Source organism: Telopea speciosissima, chromosome 10 (genome assembly GCF_018873765.1).
Source record: "Telopea speciosissima isolate NSW1024214 ecotype Mountain lineage chromosome 10, Tspe_v1, whole genome shotgun sequence".
Classification (NCBI taxonomy): Eukaryota; Viridiplantae; Streptophyta; class Magnoliopsida; order Proteales; family Proteaceae; genus Telopea; species Telopea speciosissima.
Genome location: NC_057925.1, coordinates 2,731,412 through 2,749,924, shown reverse-complemented (window position 1 = coordinate 2,749,924; position 18,513 = coordinate 2,731,412). Strand labels below are relative to the sequence as shown.

Here is an 18,513-nt window from a genome sequence, read left to right as displayed (position 1 = left end):
GAAAGCGATTGAAAACAAAGTCTTTAACGGATTGGTTTTCGGGTTGGTTTATTAATAAACCAAACATGATTCAGTCCAATCGAAAATATATCGGATCGATCGAATGCACCAACTGAAATAAAAAACCAGACCAAAGTGATAAAAATTGAGACCAGACCCATAGTAAACTCATAAGAAACTATAAAATCAGGATTTTCCCATTAGTTTCCTTATGTATACATGTAAGCCCAAAATCAGACCGAGCCAAGCCTAGTAGTAACACAAACGGACTGAAAACAAAAAAGTGTCCTTAATAATTTGGTTTCAAGTTATTTTTTAACAAATCAAAATCGGTTCGACCTGATCCAAACCAGTTTGAATCGATGGAATGATACCCTTAGATAAGGGTGTCAATTTGGGATCAGAACTGGAAACCGTCCCAATCGTATCACTAAAACCCGGTATCGGACCGTCCCATTAATAAACGGGATGGTATTGGGGTCTGATTTTGATATCGAATAATAAATGGGAAGAGACAGTTTTAGGACGGGATTCCCAATGGTATCGGTACCAAAATACTAGTTAGGTACTGGATGGGACCATAACTATCAATACCCTTTCAAAGAGTATTTTTCATGTTATTTTGATCAAGTTTTATGTCTAAAGTTTGACGTATTTGGATGGCATTTTCTGTTATGAATGTTTCAGCTGCCAAACCTTCAATTCTATTTCTATAATTTGTTTTGTAATACCACTAAAATTGTATATGGACTTATTAGTTCATCCTTATTAATTTTTTGACATCATTTTGAGAAGCGTATGTGTGATTTTAAAGAAAAATTCAATTCATCATGGTATTCAAAAGTAATGAATGCTTTAGATCTCATAATAGTGAATAGATCTACAACACTACTATCGAAACCATCTCGTTAGAAACCATTAAAGTTTTTCTCCTTTATTCTACCAGGCTTAGAACCGTTTAGGAACCAGTACCATCCCATCTCGTTGATAATCAGGATCGGGACCTAGGTTTGGTCTCGTTAAGTAAATGGGATGGTATTGGGATTGACACATTTAATACCGATACTGGTACAGACCCGTTCCGAATACTTGGAACCGTCCCAATTGACACCCTTACCCTTAGATATTATGTGGTTGTTGTGTATTGACTATTGAGGACTTCTACCCCAAAAAACAGGGAAACAATATATTATTGAGGAGGTATGAGGGTATTTTCGTAAAAAAGGTAGTTGATATTTATAACACAAGTATTTACGATTCACCGTGTAAGGGGGGAACTTTATTATAGACCGCTCGTTTAATTATGACGTCAGCCCCAACTTATACGGAGAGCATTCCTACCCTTTTCTTCCTCTTTATACTTTTCGTTGAAGAAGAGGAAACTTGAAAAGACGACGAAATTTTAATCACAGTTTGGAAGTTGAAACCGGGAAGAAAATAAGTAGAAAGAAAGAGAGAGAGAGAGCGAAATCATTGAAGAAGATATTTCGTTGGTCGTCGTGTTGGATCGCGAGGTTATTTTGTCTGCAAATTATTAGGGTTTTGTCCGATCGCCAGATTATTTTGTCTGCAAATCATTAGGGTTTCTCAACGCTACTTCTGCAACGGCTTTTGGTTAACAGGTTCATTTTTCTCTAGTTGGGTTACATCCCTGTTCAACTTCTTGCATTATCTGTTCAGATTTAGTGTTTATGTATATTTTTCCTCCTATATATTTTTTTCATTAGCTGGTTTTGGTTATATCTGTTTGAGGTTTGATCCTGTTGTTTTCTTTTTTTGGGTTGTGTTTAGGGTTTTGTATTGTGGGTTTTTTTGGAGAAAACTGGACGTTGATGGTGGAAAAAGTTGGGTCTTTTGGATTTGAGAAGGATAATTGGTTTTGGGAGGCAGATTGCTTTGGCTCTTGAGGTTTCGTGGTTGTGATAGGGCCGTTGGTTGGGGTTTGCAAGCGATTTTAGAGAAGGATAAGGAGAGCATTGTCTAATTATGCGAAGTTCATGGGCGGATTCTGTCTCTGCAGCTGAGAGCACAGCTGCAGGTTCATCTGCCAATAACGGGGTTGGTAGCACTTCACGTCCTGCAAAAGCTTCTTATGTTCCTCCACACCTCCGTAACCGGCCACCGTCTTCTGATCCTTCTGGACCTGCATTCAATGGCTCTTCCGTCGGTAATGATCGACCAAATTATGATGCTGCTTTAGGTGGAAATCGTTGGGGCGGTCCAAGGTCTGATCTGGGACGGCCTGGCTATGGTGGTGGCGGACGACTTGGTGGTGGTGGTGGTGGTTGGAACAACAATCGTGGTGGATGGGATCGTGGAAGGGAACGGGAGGTAAACCCTTTTGGAGATGATGCTGACGTTGATGCAGAGCCAGCATTTGTTGAGCAGGAGAACACTGGCATTAACTTTGATGCCTATGAAGATATTCCGGTGGAGACCAGTGGGGATAATGTGCCACCACCCGTGAATACTTTTGCAGAGATTGACCTGGGTGAAGCTCTAAATCATAACATACGGAGGTGCAAATATGTGAAGCCAACACCTGTGCAGCGACATGCCATTCCAATTTCCCTTGGAGGGAGGGATTTGATGGCATGTGCGCAGACGGGGTCTGGTAAGACAGCTGCTTTCTGCTTCCCAATTATCAGCGGAATTATGAATGGACAGTTTTCCCAGAGACCTCGTGGAGCACGTACGGTGTACCCTCTTGCTCTTATTCTCTCACCTACAAGGGAGCTCTCTTGCCAGGTTGGTTTCTAATAGGTTTTTTTATACCATACAATATGGATTCTCTTGTTAGATGCTATTATCTACTCAGATGATGTTGTCATATACATTTGTATTGTTCTGCAGATACACGAGGAAGCTAGAAAATTTTCCTATCAAACTGGCGTCAGGGTGGTTGTTGCTTATGGAGGAGCACCTATTAACCAGCAGGTTTTCATTAAATTATGTTCCCATTGGTTATTTATTTTATATGGAATCTACTTGCTTATCAACTATTTGATGGGGGCATGCTTGGCGTATAATTATCACCTCCAATTCGCGGGCACCTCCAATTCCTCTAATAGGGGGAAGTGGACACCACCTTTGGCAGTGTTTTCGGGCGGGGGGGTAGGGTGGTCATTTCCACCCCCATGTGAGGAATTGGAGGAATTGGAGGGGATAACGATTCATGCTTGGCTGTTCCTTGTACATGGATTATGGAATGACTGCTTACATTGTTTATGTAAATTACGACGATAACTATGTTTCTGTTATTCACATATTGTTGATACTTGATTTATAGATGCTTCTTGCTTGCACACTACCTTCGTTTAGCTGCTTTTTAGAAGTGCATCTTTAAGAATTGTGGATCATGACAGTTGCAATCTGTGGATATATTCAGTGTGTTTTTCCCTCTTCTTTGATAGGGAACCCCCTCTTTTTTTCTTTTTCTTATGCTTATCATTAGGAAAAAGAAACAAGTATGTGGAGTTGGTGCCTCTTTGGATCTATAGAAATGATGTTTATTTTGATGTTATTGGTGTGCACATTATCCCTTAAATGGGTATTCTTCTGTTTGTGGAATTCCATGATTTAATTCTGCCCTAGGCTCTTGCTGTGGGAGGTCTGTATTGTTCTGTTTGTGGAATTCCATGATTTAATTCTGCCCTTGGCACTTGCTGTGGGAGGTCTTTTAATGTGCTATTCCTTCCTCATGTCCGCTTAATATTTTTCCTTATTCAGCAGAATGCTTTACATGCCCAAAGTTTAGGGTTGCATTTGTTATCGTGAGGGTCAGTCTTGTTTGTCTGGTTATAACTGCTCACCTTTAATCACTTCCCATCTTTATGCTGGATGATTGCCTCTTATAAGGTCTACTTTGATATAACATGAGTTATTTGTTAAACCACCGAGGTACACACGCTCCTCTGTGTGTGTGTGTGGGGAGGGGGAGGGGGTGGGTGACTAGCAGTATTATAATTGTGTCTGGCCAAGTGGTTATGTAACCACATAAGACCTTTATTCTCCTATGTACAGGTTATGCCCCTTATTGAGAATTTTATAGTGGACACAGAAATATTTAAGGATAAAGAATCAAATGATGATAATATGCTTGGACGCATTTATTTGTAAGACAGAATATGGTCTCTTAACTAAGAAGATATATTAATGGATTACCTTCAATATATTATTACTAAGGGTTATTTGGTTACAATACACTAGTTATAAGGAGGCTTATTCTATTCCTTTGGACATAAGTATGCTTCATGGTTTGCTTTGTATAGCTATTCCTATACCATGAGTTTCCCCACTCTTCTCTCTCTGTCTCTTTCTCTCCAGCGGTAAGTTTTGAAAAAGGAAATGTGTTAGGTTTTATAATAAGAAAATTAGTACACAAGAGGACTTAGGTATTCTGAGGACTAAAATTCACTGGAAGCTGCAATTTACTACCAAGATCAATGCCGAACAACTGATAACACATACCACGAGCTCTAATGATCCAGATTGTAACTCTCAGAAGGCAGTGATGCAGTTGTGATAGCATGGTTGGACTGGCCCAATGATCTTATAGTATGGAAACAGTAATAGGAAATAACAACAAAGAAGGAAAAAAACAAAGAAGAAAAAGGAAAGAATAAGACTGGAAAGAAAGAAGAAAAAAAGAACTAAAGAAGAGAAGGGATCATACCTTAGAGAAGGAAATGATAGACCATGCTAATGCAAGTACGCAACTGCAGCAGGCGTGACGTTTAATCTTACCAGCATTTTGCTTAATGCTACAACCTTGCAATGGTCCACAACCATAAAAAAAACCCTCTCAATTTTATTTTTTTAGCCCCTCCTCCTCCCCCCCCCCCCCCAAAAAAAAAGAAAGAAAAAGAAGAGAAATCTTCCCCAGATATGAATCTAATCGTCTCCTTACGTAACCCAGAAGTATTTTGTAATTATCAATCCATTAAAAAACAAAAGAATAAAAATCGGTGCACTTCAGAAGACTCTGCTTTACTAGGGTGTTTATCTTCCAAGAAAGTGTTTTTTGCCTGTGAATAATTTAGGAAAATGTCTTGCTAACTAGTGATGGGTTAGTAACTTTCTTAATAACCATATTTCCTAGTCTTAACAGAGACAATGTTATGCTTCTCCTCTCCCTCCGAAAAAAAAAGGTGTTTAGTTACGAATGAATAACTACCAAGGTTTAAGAACCTAGAATTGGATATGGAATTGTCTGGCCAATAACAAACAATTGTCCAGGGATTTTTCTATTTGAAATGACATGTTGGGCTTTCATTATTCTATCTTTTAGTGAACTTGTGCCTTAGTTACGAACGAGTTACTACCAAGGTTTAAGAACCTGGAATTGGATATGGAATTGTCTGGCCAATAACAAACAATTGTCCAAGGATTTTTCTATTTGAAATGACATGTTGGGCTTTCATTATTCTATCTTTAATTGAACTTGTGCCTTAGTTACGAACGAGTTACTACCAAGGTTTAAGTACCTGGAATTGGATATGGGATTGGCCTCCTTAGATTCCCATCCAATACAGATTGAAGTTGGTTGGACTTGGCCCAGAATCGGTTTGTACCTTAGAAATTAGAATTGGGAAGAAGCAAAGATTTCCCAAATTTTGTATTTTTTGGAATTTTTTATTCAATAAACATTTGGATCTTGCTAGAAGTGGTATTGAGGTAAGTTTCGTTGATGCTATTTTACTGACTAAAAGAAGAAAATCAGAGCCAAAAAAATTAAGATCAAAGCATGAATAATGGGCGATTTAAAAAAGGGTTGTGGGATTCGGCTCAGCCCATTCATCTAATTGAATTTGATTCCGATTCCTTGAACCATGGTGACTACTAACCACATGGATTCATGCTTTGATGTTCACTTGGGGTTTAACTTTGATAGTCAAGTTTGTGGCATTGTATACTTGAGATGGAAGAAAGGTTGATAAAGATTACTTATAATTATGTTGGACTAGTGATGCATGAGCAATTCCTTGGACCGGTTTGGGGAACCCAGATGGAGATGAACTTTATCCAATTGTTTTTTGGGTCCAGTAGGATATTTTAGTTTATTTATTAATTAAATTTTTATTTGGATCTTCTGTTTTAGTTTAATAGGCTAATTAGTGGTAGAGTTGGCTTAGGATTTTATTTCAGTTTTAGAGTCCAAGTTAGAGTCAAGTTTTATTTTAGTTTTGGTTAAGGATTTGGAGTCTTTTATTATCTTCCTTAAATACAAGGTTGTAACCAATAAATGATAGATTTGAGATTTTGAATGAAGAATGAGTTTCTTTGTTGCCGTTCTCTCCCTTGCCTCGCTTCTCTCTCCTATATTCTTTTTCTTCTTCTCCTTTCTTATTCTTACCTTTGTCTCTCTTACTTGCTGGTATTTTCTTTTTCTCTTTAATCTTCTTCCTCTCTTGTTATTTCATCTCTTTGTTTTTGTTGCCAATATATTCTGTTCCAATAGAACTGTTTCGAACCCGTTGAGAGGTAATTGATTGGGCTTGAAGATTTGGGGCATGAATCACTGCCCTAAGGTGATTGAAACTCAGGAATCTAGATCTAGAAAATTCTCTCTGCTGATAGATCTTAACACATCTCAGAACTAACCTGAACTTCTATCGCCAGGTCTAAGCTATAGGAACAACAGCTCCTGTTTGATGGGTTTGAGGTATCTATCGGTCGGAATCGAGAGACCATCGAGTTTCCGACCTTCACTTGCAATTTCAGACCATTCCAAGGCTTAAGTAGTGAGAACCTTCACTTGGAATTGAAGCAACCTCTGCTGGTTCTGGTTTGAGCTCAAAGGTTGAAGACAACCTTCATTGGTTGTTTGTAACATATCTATTTCCTTATTTCCAAAACTGCCCTTGCCTATTTCTTTTATCCCTTGTTGTCCTTATTTTATCACCTCTTCCTAGTATGCCCCTCCTCAATATTTCACTTTTGATTATCAAATAGCACGTCAAACACACTGATTATTTACGAGTTTGCCATTACATTTAATTGTTGAGTGATTGTTTTCTGGCTGGGCCCAAAAGTGATCTGAGTCGGGTTTTGGAACCCTGGATTGCATTTGTTTAACTTGAGTAGCAAGGCTCACAACAGTATATGCTGGTACTTTGTGTCTTTATTGCTTTCTCATAGTTTATTATAATCTTGTATTTCTTATTCAGATTGGTTGTTGGCTTTGCTATGCATGCTGCCTCTTAGATATTTATGTGCTTATTTTGAAAACGTGATGATATGATGAGCATAACGGTTTTCTTGTTCAGACTGGCGTGGTCACGATACATTAAATTTGTGTAAGTATATGGTGCATCATGATTGTTTGCTGATGACGTTCTATTATATTTGCTCAGCTGCGGGACTTGGAGAGGGGTGTTGATATTCTTGTGGCTACTCCTGGACGATTAGTAGACTTGTTGGAAAGGGCAAGAGTTTCACTGCAGATGATCAGGTATTTGGCTCTTGATGAGGCTGATCGGATGTTAGATATGGGTTTTGAACCTCAAATTAGAAAGATTGTGGAACAAATGGACATGCCTCAACGAGGTGCTAGACAGACGATGCTCTTCAGTGCCACTTTTCCAAAAGAAATACAGGTTTTTAGCTCTTCACAGAAATTCATGATAATTCTGTTCAGTTGGTTTCTTCTTGGAAGGATACTTACATGAGGGCAAAAAGAAAATTAAAAAGGAAACAATAATGCTTTTCCCACAAAGAAAGTACTTATTCATATTCTATTTACTGTTGATGTTTGCGGTCTGTGGGGGCCCTGGATATAATGGTAGTTTTAATCTTGTTGGAAGTTTGCATCTGATATTTCAATTTATCTGACATTTTTTTAATTTTTGGTTGTGATGCAGAGATTGGCCGCAGATTTTCTTTCTAATTATATTTTTCTAGCTGTTGGAAGGGTTGGTTCAAGTACTGATTTGATTGTCCAAAGAGTTGAATTTGTTCTCGAGTCTGACAAGAGGAGTCACCTCATGGACCTTCTTCATGCACAGAGGGCTAATGGAACTCACGGCAAGGTAACATTTGAAATGATGCACTGCTAATGTTTTGTGACCTTTTATTCGCCTGAAAGGTTCCGTCTCCCCATTATATTTACTTTTTGAGGATGCATTCTGCAGCAGAAGCTCTTTTTATGCCAGAAATTCTTGCATGAATGAACTTGGGGATATAGAAACCATATCTTTATCTATTTTATTTCACTACTATCCCTTCAACAGCCCCTCCCCTGTCCCCCCAAAAAAAATAAAAAGAAAACCAGCTGTCTGTTAGCAGCTACCAAAAGCAGGGTACAAAGACAAGAGTGGTAGTGGAAATCTATTTTTTCTAATTTGATCTTTTGGTTCTCCTTGCAGCAATCTCTGACTTTAGTTTTTGTGGAAACAAAGAAGGGAGCTGATTCGTTGGAAAATTGGTTATGTATAAATGGTTTCCCTGCAACTACTATTCATGGTGATAGAACACAAATGGTAAGTTGGAACTACTAATTATGCTGTCTGTTATACGTGGAATATACCATATGTCAATATCTGATTCTGTTATTTGTATACCGTCTTTTCTTTTTTTTATTGTTTGGTGGGGTTCTGAGGATGTATGGAGTTGTTAGGTAGTTAATGTTATTTTATCTTGTTTATGTTGCTTAGTTGTTGTTCTGACAGTTGATTTGACTACATAACTACATTAGGTGATTGCATAGAACTATGTTTTTAAGGGAACATTTTTCATCATTATTAGTTTTGTGAACATGTTATCTGGACTGGTTTGGACTTCTAACTGGGAAGTGGACTGGTTAGATCAATCTGGGAGTGACGTTAAACTACATTTTGTGTTAAGACTGTGGGTGGGTGGTGGCCCTCGAGAAGGGCAGAAAGGTGCTGAGGATATGGATCTAGATTCAATAGTTGTGGCAAAGGCTTTTACAATATTGCCAAAGTACTGATAATTTTACGGATATATGATTCTTGCTTGTTATATGATATCAATCTCGTGAGTGTTTAATCAGATTGGATAGGGATATGCCCAGTTGTAAGGAAATGGAATGTTAATTTCACCATTTTGGAGGCAACACAGAGTTTGAAACATATTGGTCAGCAAACAAATCCTTTAATTAAAAAAAAATCCTGTTGTTGCACTTGTGCCTACTTCATTAATTTGAAGCATGGTTGCAATTTTTTTTTTTAGTTTTCTGAGGCACCTGTTATCTTCTCTGAGTTCTATGATAGTTTGACATTTATGGTACTTCTGGGATGCATTTACTGCTTTGGCTCTAATATAATCCAGACAGCAGGAATTAAACTGGTCTTGGTACTGGGTAGGTGGTAGAGATGGTCGGATAGATAACAAAATAAACTTACGGAAAAAGAATGGTGCCTGGTCATGTGGATCCAGTGCTCAGACACAGGAGCGTGCGGAAATTTTGCCCCCTTCCCCTAATATAATGTCCCATCCATGTTGATGCCCCTGCGCGCACTCTCATTGGCCCCCCTGCTGGTTCAGGGGCTGCATAACCAGGCGGTGATCTCTTGGCCATAAACTTAGTATTAGGAGAACTACCTGTTGAATGGGTACTTCGTTGCTTCTGGAATGGTGATTGTGGAAACCCTCTCTATATGTTCGGGCTCTGCACAGTTCAATTTGACACCCTGCTCCTCGTCTTCCGAGGGCGGCTGGTTGATCCAACTGCCCACTGAATCCTCTTTGTCTTCTGTGAATTTTTATCCTTGTAATTATTGAACTGTTTATGATGCCATCTGAAACTTGCTCGAAGGTGATCTTTTGGCTAGTTTGTGTAGAACCCCCACCCCCATCCCCACCCCTTTGTGTGTGAGGATAAGCTGTGTTTGCCATGTAGACCCTGATTTATGAAGGTTGAACTAACATATATCCATTTTAGCTGGAACTATTCTTGTTGCCTATAGGGATTAGGGACGAGAATCATTTCAGTTCTTTGCTGCATCTTTACACTAAATAGAGTCGGATTTCATTCATTATGGCATAGAATTCCTTTTGGTGGTGGTGATGATTTTATTGTTTTCTACAGGAAAGAGAACAAGCATTGAGATCATTCAAGAGTGGTGCAACCCCAATTTTGGTGGCAACTGATGTGGCAGCACGTGGTCTTGATATTCCTCATGTTGCACACGTAGTCAACTTTGATCTTCCCAATGACATTGATGACTATGTCCATCGGATAGGACGGACAGGACGTGCTGGCAAGACAGGGCTAGCCACTGCCTTCTTCAATGAAAACAATGCCTCAATGGCCAAGGCATTGGCAGATCTTATGCAGGAATCGAACCAAGAAGTACCAGCTTGGCTCAATCGTTATGCGGCCCGTACTTCGTATGGTGGAGGTGGTAGGAATCGCCGTTCTGGCGGAGGTCGTTTTGGTGGCCGTGATTTCCGGAGAGATGCATCGTTCAATAGAGGTGGGGGTAGTGCAGATTACTATGGTGGAGGCAACAGTAGCGGCGGATATGGGGCTTCCCCTGGAGGTGGTTATGGGGGTGGGGGTGGGGGTGGGGGTGGGGGTGGTGGATACACTAGTGCATGGGACTAGACATCCCTAGTATTTAAAGGGACTCTTTTCTTCCCCAGAATGGTGCATACATCTTTTTCTTAGTTTATAGGTTTACAAGGTATAATTCTTTTACCTCAGGAGTGTTGTTGAAGCCCCTTCTTGTTGTCCAGCTCCAGCTGTTGGAAGTTTTTATATAAAATTTTTATGTAGGAATTAGGGGTTGGTGCCAACCCCACCCTTCAATGTGTTTGATGCTTAGAAGAAATGGTGAAACTTCTCATTGAGATGATGGGGTTTTTTTTGGGGGAGAGGTGGTGGTTGCAGTGAGAAACAGCTAACAGATTTAGTGTATTTTGAGTTTAGTTTGTCTTTTTTACCCTTTTGAAATCTGGGTGGGTCATAGGTTGTAGGATATGTAATGAAAGGGAGGGGAAGCTCCAGTTTTGGCAGTTTTTTCTCTTAGAGGCATGTTCTATTCAACCTATTTTGATGAGCGGGACCAGTCATGTCTGTGGTCATGTCCTTTTGTTTTGGATTTTTCATCTTCTTGCTTGTTGAGTACTTGGCCCTTTTTTTTCTGGTGGGGTTTACTGTCATTGTAATATTTGGAGTGACTCAAATAAATCCAGAGCACTTTCAGGAAGAAAAAAGTTCACATTCTCCTGTTTGTTTTGATTCGATGGGTTAAACATTTACTTGTCTGTACATTAAGAATTGCGATCGAATCAGATCTGCCAAGTGCATTATTGATTCTGTTTGATCCGGCTCTGTCGATCTCCTTCCAAAAAACTAGGGTTAAGGCAGATTGTATCTAGTTTTGGCTGATTTCAACCAATCCGAATTGGAATCGGCTGGTCAAAACTGCAGGCAAGTTATGAAATTCCACCTGAATTCCATTACAACATTTTATTTTTGGTTGGGCAACCTGAATCACTCTTCAATAAGGTCTAAAACCATTTGAGAAAGAGGGACGGAAATAAATTTGGAAGTGCCCTTCACAAAGGAAGTATACCAACCAATCATCTTCAAGATGTTTGTGTTCAGATAGAGGGGTTTTTTGTCATTGTATACGTAAATCAAAAACAAATCGTGTTGTCCTTAGATGTGAAAATCAACAAACTTTACCTTTTGTGTGTGTGCAAGCGTTTGAATTGAGTGACCTCTGTTTCTACCGTAACCACACCCATAGTCCTTGAAATCTGGTGGATCCTATAAGCGCTAAGCCAGTAAGAAGGGAGAGAATGCATTTCTCAATTCGTGATACAAGATGGTTCACTTGGTTATTGAGAATGAGAACTGAGATATTTTCTGAAAGATTTTTCTCCATACCCAGTTCAGATACCACTTGTTGGGACTTTATAAAACTCAATCTTATAAGCCTTCACAACAGGCTATTCACATCTGATGTGGGATTGTTGCTTTTGCATGGAACCCCAACATGGGTAAGGTCAAATTAGTATATCAAAATCCTAATATAAAAAAGTGGTTCCATCTTCATTATGTATCTCCAGCAAAACTCTCGACTTCGTAGCAGCATTCCTACACCAAATAAAGCTCCTTTCCATCTTGCTGATCACTTAGAATACGCAGAATAAAACCATGAAACTGTGTTGATGTTGGATAGGAAAAAAGTATGTACCAAGCTAGCATTTAGCAGTAATTACTTTTTAATGGAACACCAAACAGAAAAACAATAAACGAACATGACGAACAGAATGCATTTGTAAAAAATGTTAGACAAAGGATAGGAAGAGCCATACCAAACAGAACAAAAAATAAAAATGATGAACAGAATGAATTTGTAAAAATATTAATACAGGATAGGAAGAGCCATATTTTACACCAGTACTTTCCTGAGATAACAGTTTGCAGCCAAATTTATAAAAGTCAAGGTGAACAGAATGTAAGTACATGTATTCAAATGGGATTATTTCATAGGTGACTTGGGGAGAAGATTGTATGTTCCCCAAACAGCATAAGTTAGACAGTAGACACTTTTGAAACATCAGAAAGAGGCTCCTTAAATAAGGAGCATGGCTTAAATTAAGTTAATTCAGACCAAATTTATCCAGCATGGCTTAAATTCTCCCCCGTCTTTTTTTCTTTTTAAAAAAAAAATTTAGATAAGACTAGCTTAGAGCAAATTCTTTAGTGGCAGAATGCAGACGCAGACCATTTTTCCTTGTACTGAATTTCCAAAAACCTCTCTTATGCTTTCAGTAACAAAGCCATCATAGCTTGCAAGGTTGAGTTGACTAAGATTCCTAGAAGGAATAAAGCAAAGAAGGCAGAGAATTAAATCATCTCCCCTCAAGTAGTTCATCTCTCTCTCCACAGCCCAAGGGAAAAATAAGCCCAAAATTACCCACAAAGCCAAAACATCAATTTAAGAATGCATTATACAGATACCTAATGTCATGGAGTCGGCCATTGTCAACCAGAGCAACCCTAAGTGGTACTTCTATGGTTGTACCTGTTCCAAATGCAGGTAAGCAAAAGTAAGCCATTTAGGTTTTTTTTTTTTTTTGGGGGGGGGGGGGGGGTGTTGTCCTAAACTCATAAAGCCACAAAATCACTTCCGATAAAACCTTAAAGCCATTGAAAATATCCTGTCAAAAGACAAGTATCTAGTCAAAGACACAAATAGAGAACTCCAGCTCTTTTCTCTTCCTAATGCAAAAATCAAGTCTGAGAAAACCTTAAAGCCACTAAAAACATTAGGTCAACGGTCAACTAATCTAGTAAGAAAACACAAATGGAAAATTCCCTGTCCCAAAGCATACATACACATGGACAGACATGCACATTGTCCAGGCAACAAGGCATTCCTTGATGGTTGAGGCATCCAGTTGCCTTGACCATCAAGGCGCCTAGAATCAGGAAAAGATGACAAACTATATTATTTGCCTATAAAAAACCATAATTTATAAAACTAGACAAGAAAACCGATCCTCTTATGTATTTTATAGTTCTTCCTGTTTTATATACCTAGTGGTTATTAAAACATGAAGATTATAAAATATATAAGACAGGCAGTTTGCTCTTAGGAAGGCATTCCTTTATGGCCCTAATATCTGTCATGTAACAGATTGAAGGGGGTCCAAAATTTTGTGGACAGGTAGGACACAAGGTCCTCTGCACAAATGTCAAGTTTTGAAATGAATGAGTGGTCGTAAATGCAAGGTAATGATTGAATTTGTCCTTAAATCTCACATATGACAGATCAGACGATTACACATTTATTCAACAGATGGAATTGCTACACCACCCCCTTCCATGTCGCACAATAAGGTGGACCACATAGAAAGGCCTTACTATGAAGGTTGTGCAAAATTTTTTTTGCCAAATGGAATATATAACTAAACTATGAAAAAATATAATATATATAAATAACTGTAAAATATAGTCTGGAATGTAACATATGGTGAGTGCCTTGGAGACTTGGGGGACCCCCACCTAGGCTAAGGCTAGGTGCCATGGTGGCAGGCCATGCTTAGGCACCATGACTACCAGGGCTTCTTCACTTGATTGATGACCACTGCATGCAAGACTGTCACCTCTAACACCTCTTGGGGCACTTCTAATCCTTTTAAAAAATATTGAATGCCAAAACACATCCAAGAAACACAAAATGGTAAAAGAAGATGAATAATTGGCCCATCGCCATCTAGTAAAACCGATGTGCATTTACAGGGAGCACTTCCCAGTCATTGGGTGATGGCCAATTAAGATATGTTGATGAAATTCACATTCAACAGAACATCTAATCACCAGAGGACCCTAGCTAGGAAAGATGGCATAGGATCCTCAAAGTAAGCTAAGTAAAAAGAAGTCACAAGAAAGAGACTTCTTTCTACATCAAAATTCTTTGGTCTGCTCACTTTAGTACTGTTGAATCTCTCTCAGGGTTCCCAACAAATGAGCCATACTTTTCTCTAGTTCTGAAGAATAAATAGTTCAATAAAATCTTCTCTTTGTAGCACCAAAACCTAAAAGATTGCCACTCATCATGGCTCCTTTCTCTGCTGCTAGCGACATATACTTGAAGAAACATACTGAAGAGAATCTCCGCATTGTATGTCATCCCAGAAACAGATTTGTCTCCTTTCCAGCTTTAATTGAACTCTATCGTTTCATAAAGTTCATTGCTATCCCATCCACTTACTATTGCAGCATTGCTAACCATAAAATCTTCCAATTGTCTTATCTGATTACCAAGGGTATACTTTTACCAGGTTTCCTTTAAAAACTAAGCAATCCCCTCCCCCCGAGAAAGAGAAAAGGACGAAGAAAAAAAATTATCAAAAGTTTAACTGGAGTTTAGAATGAGCATTGAACTAGATATTTTTCTGTTTAGTGGGAAACAATCTATCTAATAGTGATGTAAACCAGGGAAAAATGCAGACATTGTTTTACAGAATGATAAATATGTGCGAATAGCCGAAGACATTCAAATGCATTTAATTCTAATTGGAACAACAGAATCAAGACGGGGGTATTAAGTCATGGAAGATGATAGACACAACTGAAACTTTACAAATTTCACTTCCATGCTACAAACTAAAGTAATATGGTGTCATGAGTCATGACAACATTGGGTAGTGATTATTTAATAGAATTCAAGTAATGCAAAAATAAATTTAGTATCTCTTATTAACATCTTGATCTATTTTATAGCTAACATTCCATTTCCTTTAGTAGAAGCAAATAAATCCATAAGCAGCAAATTATTCAAGAGCAAATAGTAAAATAGAAACCAAAAGGTATAAATTCTGTATTAGCTGCAGTACGTGAAAAGAAGACAGATATTAATTGAACTACAAAATTTGCAGAAAAAGAAATTCATTCAAATCCATGAATTTGCAACCTAAAAACCATAACTTAAATGCAGCTATCAAGTTACGCAACTCATTCATGCATCCCTGTATGTATAGAAGGTACAGTAGCTTGCTAATACCACAGCTTAGCCTTACCCCAGGAACAAGCTGTCCTGTTAAAACATTTTCAGATAATTGCTATTCCTCCTCAGACGACTCCTCAGATTCCACCTCAACCTCTGACATATCCTCCTCATAGCATTCATCGCTTGTCTCAACACCTTCCTCCTCCGAATCTGGTTCTTCAATCCCACCCACCTCACCATTAACCAGACCCTCTTTCTCTGGAATCAAATGCACACCTTTACCCCGATAGAGAACCCCAGACCTCATGACGTGGTAATATTTTTCCCTTATTTGGGCGAGGGGATGTGGGTCAACTAACTTCCCTCTCTGGTACCCTTCTTTTATTGCCACAGTCGTCGTTTTGCACTTCAAAGAGAGATAGAATATCCCTGGGTATCTCGTAAAAATCCGAGTAAACTTGTGAGGTAGATTCAGTTCCTGTCTCAAGCATCTCAAGTAGTTCCTCTGAGTCTTCTTGTGAATAGTCAAGCTCAAAAGCTCATGCAAAACCCCGACTACCCGTTTCTCCATAAGATCGCTATTTGGGTCGATCTGTGAGGAATCCTCATAAGGTGAAAAGTATGGCAACTTCTGAAAATCCTCCATCCAAGCCTTCACCTTGTTCTGTGCACCGTAGCCCCTTGGGAAACTCATTGGGAATGCCAACGCCGTTTTACCCTTCTTAAATTGCCGATACGTATCACTCAATTCTTCAGTCTCATTGCTCTTCTGCAATGCGGATACAGCATATTCGTCTCTCCATCGAACAAGGCTCAAAGACGAAAGCCCGTTCTGCGACTTAACGATACGAAAATGATCTGGGTATTTCGGAACTATTGTGGCGGCGAAACTATCAGGCAAACCCAAATCCCATTTCAAAGGGAGGAGCGATTTGAAGGGAATCGCCTTGCTTTTGAACATCATTAAAACCCTAGAGAGCCTTTCGACGGTATTAGCCTCTTGGGCTTCGTGTATACTCTGTTCTTGTGCGTCCAAGACAAGAGCTGTGTCGGTAAGGCGGAAGCAAGGGAGGCTGGCATAACGAGAGTGAGGGAATTCATGGAAGAGAGTTGGGTACCTGCGGATAAAGCGTAGAACGGGAACAGTGAGGCCGAGGTGCTTCTGCCAGTCGGAGAGAGACCTGGCGGTGACGAAGCCGGTGGACGTTCGTTTAATTGCCTCTTTGAGGAGACAAGCAGCTTTGAGATCGGTCTCTCTGTCTATGATATGGTCGAGGCCTCTGTTCTTCACCCATTTCAGCCTCACCTTCACCAGCCCCCGCCATTGGAGGTGTTGGTAAAGCTTGCTGGTCTCACGGGCAGGGGCTGAGCCAAGTCTCCACAGAAAGTAGAGAGCTGCACTTGTCAATATCATGTGGGCTGAAGCGCTTGCTTTCTGCTCCTTTGCTTTTAGTACTTCCCTTCCTTCAAATGGTTTTTTGGAAATTTAGCTAGAAAAGGAGGACATAAAATGGACAAAGAATATACCATGACCAATACCATCCTCCCCTGTTATAAAATGGGATACTGGCCATTTGATCCTCCCACTGTCCATGCTAGCATAATTGTGTTGAATCTCTGATAGCAATCAGGATTTAAAAACCCGGAATCGGTTCCGGATTGAATTGAAATCGGCTGGAATCGGCCCCAAATTGCGATCTATGATCACTGACATCCTCACTATTGCCTGTAGAAGGATTCTCACTTTGGGGAGAACCCATCACTATCCTCTGCCCATCAGCTCATTCAACAGGCTTTCTGTGAACCGTCTCATGGGGAACATGATCATAACAGCTAAAGTTGATTGTGGGAAGTAAATTTATTCTTCATTTCGGATCCGTTTGGTTGCAAGGGGAATTAAAGGGATACAAGGAAAATTAAAAGGAAGAGAAGGAAAAATTTTCAAACCTAAAAAACGAAATTTTTGTAATCATTATCCCATGTGATTGTATAAACTACATAAATTTCTTACCATATCTAGTAAAGATACATTTTACATGTAATATTTATTTTAAATTTTAAATCAAAGGGAAATGGATGCAAAGTAAAGTAAAATTTAATAACCAAATATGAAATGATTTGGAGTTACATATATTGTCACATGGTGTCACATGGGGTAATGATTAAAAAAATTTATTTTTTAAGTATGAAAATTTCACTTCCCTTCTCTTTAATATCCTTTGCAACCAAACGAAGCCTTCGTCCTTTAGAACTCTCCTCAGTAATTTGTTTGAAGCATTTCTTGGAAACTCCTTCACTATCCTAATATGGCTCAACTGTTCATCATGAAAAGGATTTATGTTCGGTAAGACACTAATTGGTTTCGGTCTCGAAACAATCTCGGATGGTCTAAAAACGGATACATCATTCCCGAAGACAGTGAGTTGTGTAGAGCTCGTCAAGACCTTCGAAACAATATGTATTTTAACATATGTTTAGTTTTGGTTCGACCTTGACTAGTTGGTCGTTTTTGGGCTCTAAGGGTAATTCTGTACTTTCGAAACAATATATACTTCTGGGCATTATTTTTCTTAACAGTGGGGACTTCAGGCATGCTTTTAGACACAATATTCTTAGAACATTGAAAATGGAAATGGGGAATAACAGAGTCTCACATAAGGAACTCCATGTTCATCAAGGATGACAAAGCCAGTTGTCATTGATGCTGTACTAAATGCTCCAAAGGCTTCTTGTTGCAGAAAGCTTCCTTGAATGTATAAAGATGCAAGCTCTGTACCTCCACAACATTCGATGATAGGCCTGTAATAAGCCTTTGAAGAAAGCCATCGGTTGTTGAGGTTTTGGTGTCTTGACTTCTGATGATGGACTGCTGTGTGGAGCCTCTGGGGGGCCATTGGTTTTGAAGGACTATATGGGTATTTCGGTAAATTTCCTGTATAGGGTTTCGCTATAGACCTGTAGCGAGAGTTCTTTCTCTATATGGAAAAATCTGAAAGAGGTGTGAGGAATGAGCGACTGAAACCCTATTCTCCATTGATAGTGAAATAGATCTCATCTCACTGTGGACGTAGTTGACTTG

General features: G+C 39.2%; 2 protein-coding genes across 4 annotated transcripts; one reads left to right on the top strand and one right to left on the bottom strand.

Moving 5' to 3' along the window:
• Positions 1 to 1,775: 1,775 nt before the first annotated feature.
• LOC122641914 (DEAD-box ATP-dependent RNA helicase 37-like) lies at positions 1,776 to 10,662 on the top strand. Of its 3 annotated transcripts, XM_043835248.1 has the most exons (7): positions 1,776 to 2,748; positions 2,854 to 2,937; positions 7,356 to 7,598; positions 7,863 to 8,030; positions 8,367 to 8,480; positions 10,052 to 10,510; positions 10,541 to 10,662. In XM_043835248.1, exons 1-7 carry the CDS (start codon positions 1,987 to 1,989, stop codon positions 10,568 to 10,570), a joined length of 1,860 nt encoding a protein of 619 aa, XP_043691183.1. In that variant the 5' UTR covers positions 1,776 to 1,986; the 3' UTR covers positions 10,571 to 10,662. The 3 variants fall into 3 exon arrangements, with proteins under 3 accessions (XP_043691183.1, XP_043691182.1, XP_043691180.1); XM_043835247.1 differs by having other exon boundaries at positions 8,367 to 8,476; positions 10,048 to 10,662; XM_043835245.1 differs by having other exon boundaries at positions 10,052 to 10,662.
• A 1,986-nt stretch (positions 10,663 to 12,648) lies between these two features.
• Positions 12,649 to 16,919, bottom strand: LOC122641915 (protein WHAT'S THIS FACTOR 9, mitochondrial-like). The gene is made up of 2 exons (XM_043835249.1): positions 15,510 to 16,919; positions 12,649 to 12,799 (listed from the first exon to the last, which is right to left on the bottom strand). Exon 1 carries the CDS (start codon positions 16,846 to 16,848, stop codon positions 15,547 to 15,549), a length of 1,302 nt encoding a protein of 433 aa, XP_043691184.1. The 5' UTR covers positions 16,849 to 16,919; the 3' UTR covers positions 12,649 to 12,799; positions 15,510 to 15,546.
• Positions 16,920 to 18,513: the final 1,594 nt, after the last annotated feature.

What these genes read in the sequence shown, in the direction of transcription:
- LOC122641915 (XM_043835249.1), bottom strand. Translation starts at nt 16,848, where the DNA reads ATGATATTGACAAGTGCAGCTCTCTACTTTCTGTGGAGACTTGGCTCA.
- LOC122641914 (XM_043835247.1), top strand. Translation starts at nt 1,987, where the DNA reads ATGCGAAGTTCATGGGCGGATTCTGTCTCTGCAGCTGAGAGCACAGCT. An exon ending in CTTTTCCAAAAGAAATACAG is followed by an intron (nt 7,599 to 7,862) that starts GTTTTTAGCTCT and finishes GTTGTGATGCAG; the next exon opens with AGATTGGCCGCAGATTTTCT. An exon ending in ATTCATGGTGATAGAACACA is followed by an intron (nt 8,477 to 10,047) that starts AATGGTAAGTTG and finishes TTATTGTTTTCT; the next exon opens with ACAGGAAAGAGAACAAGCAT.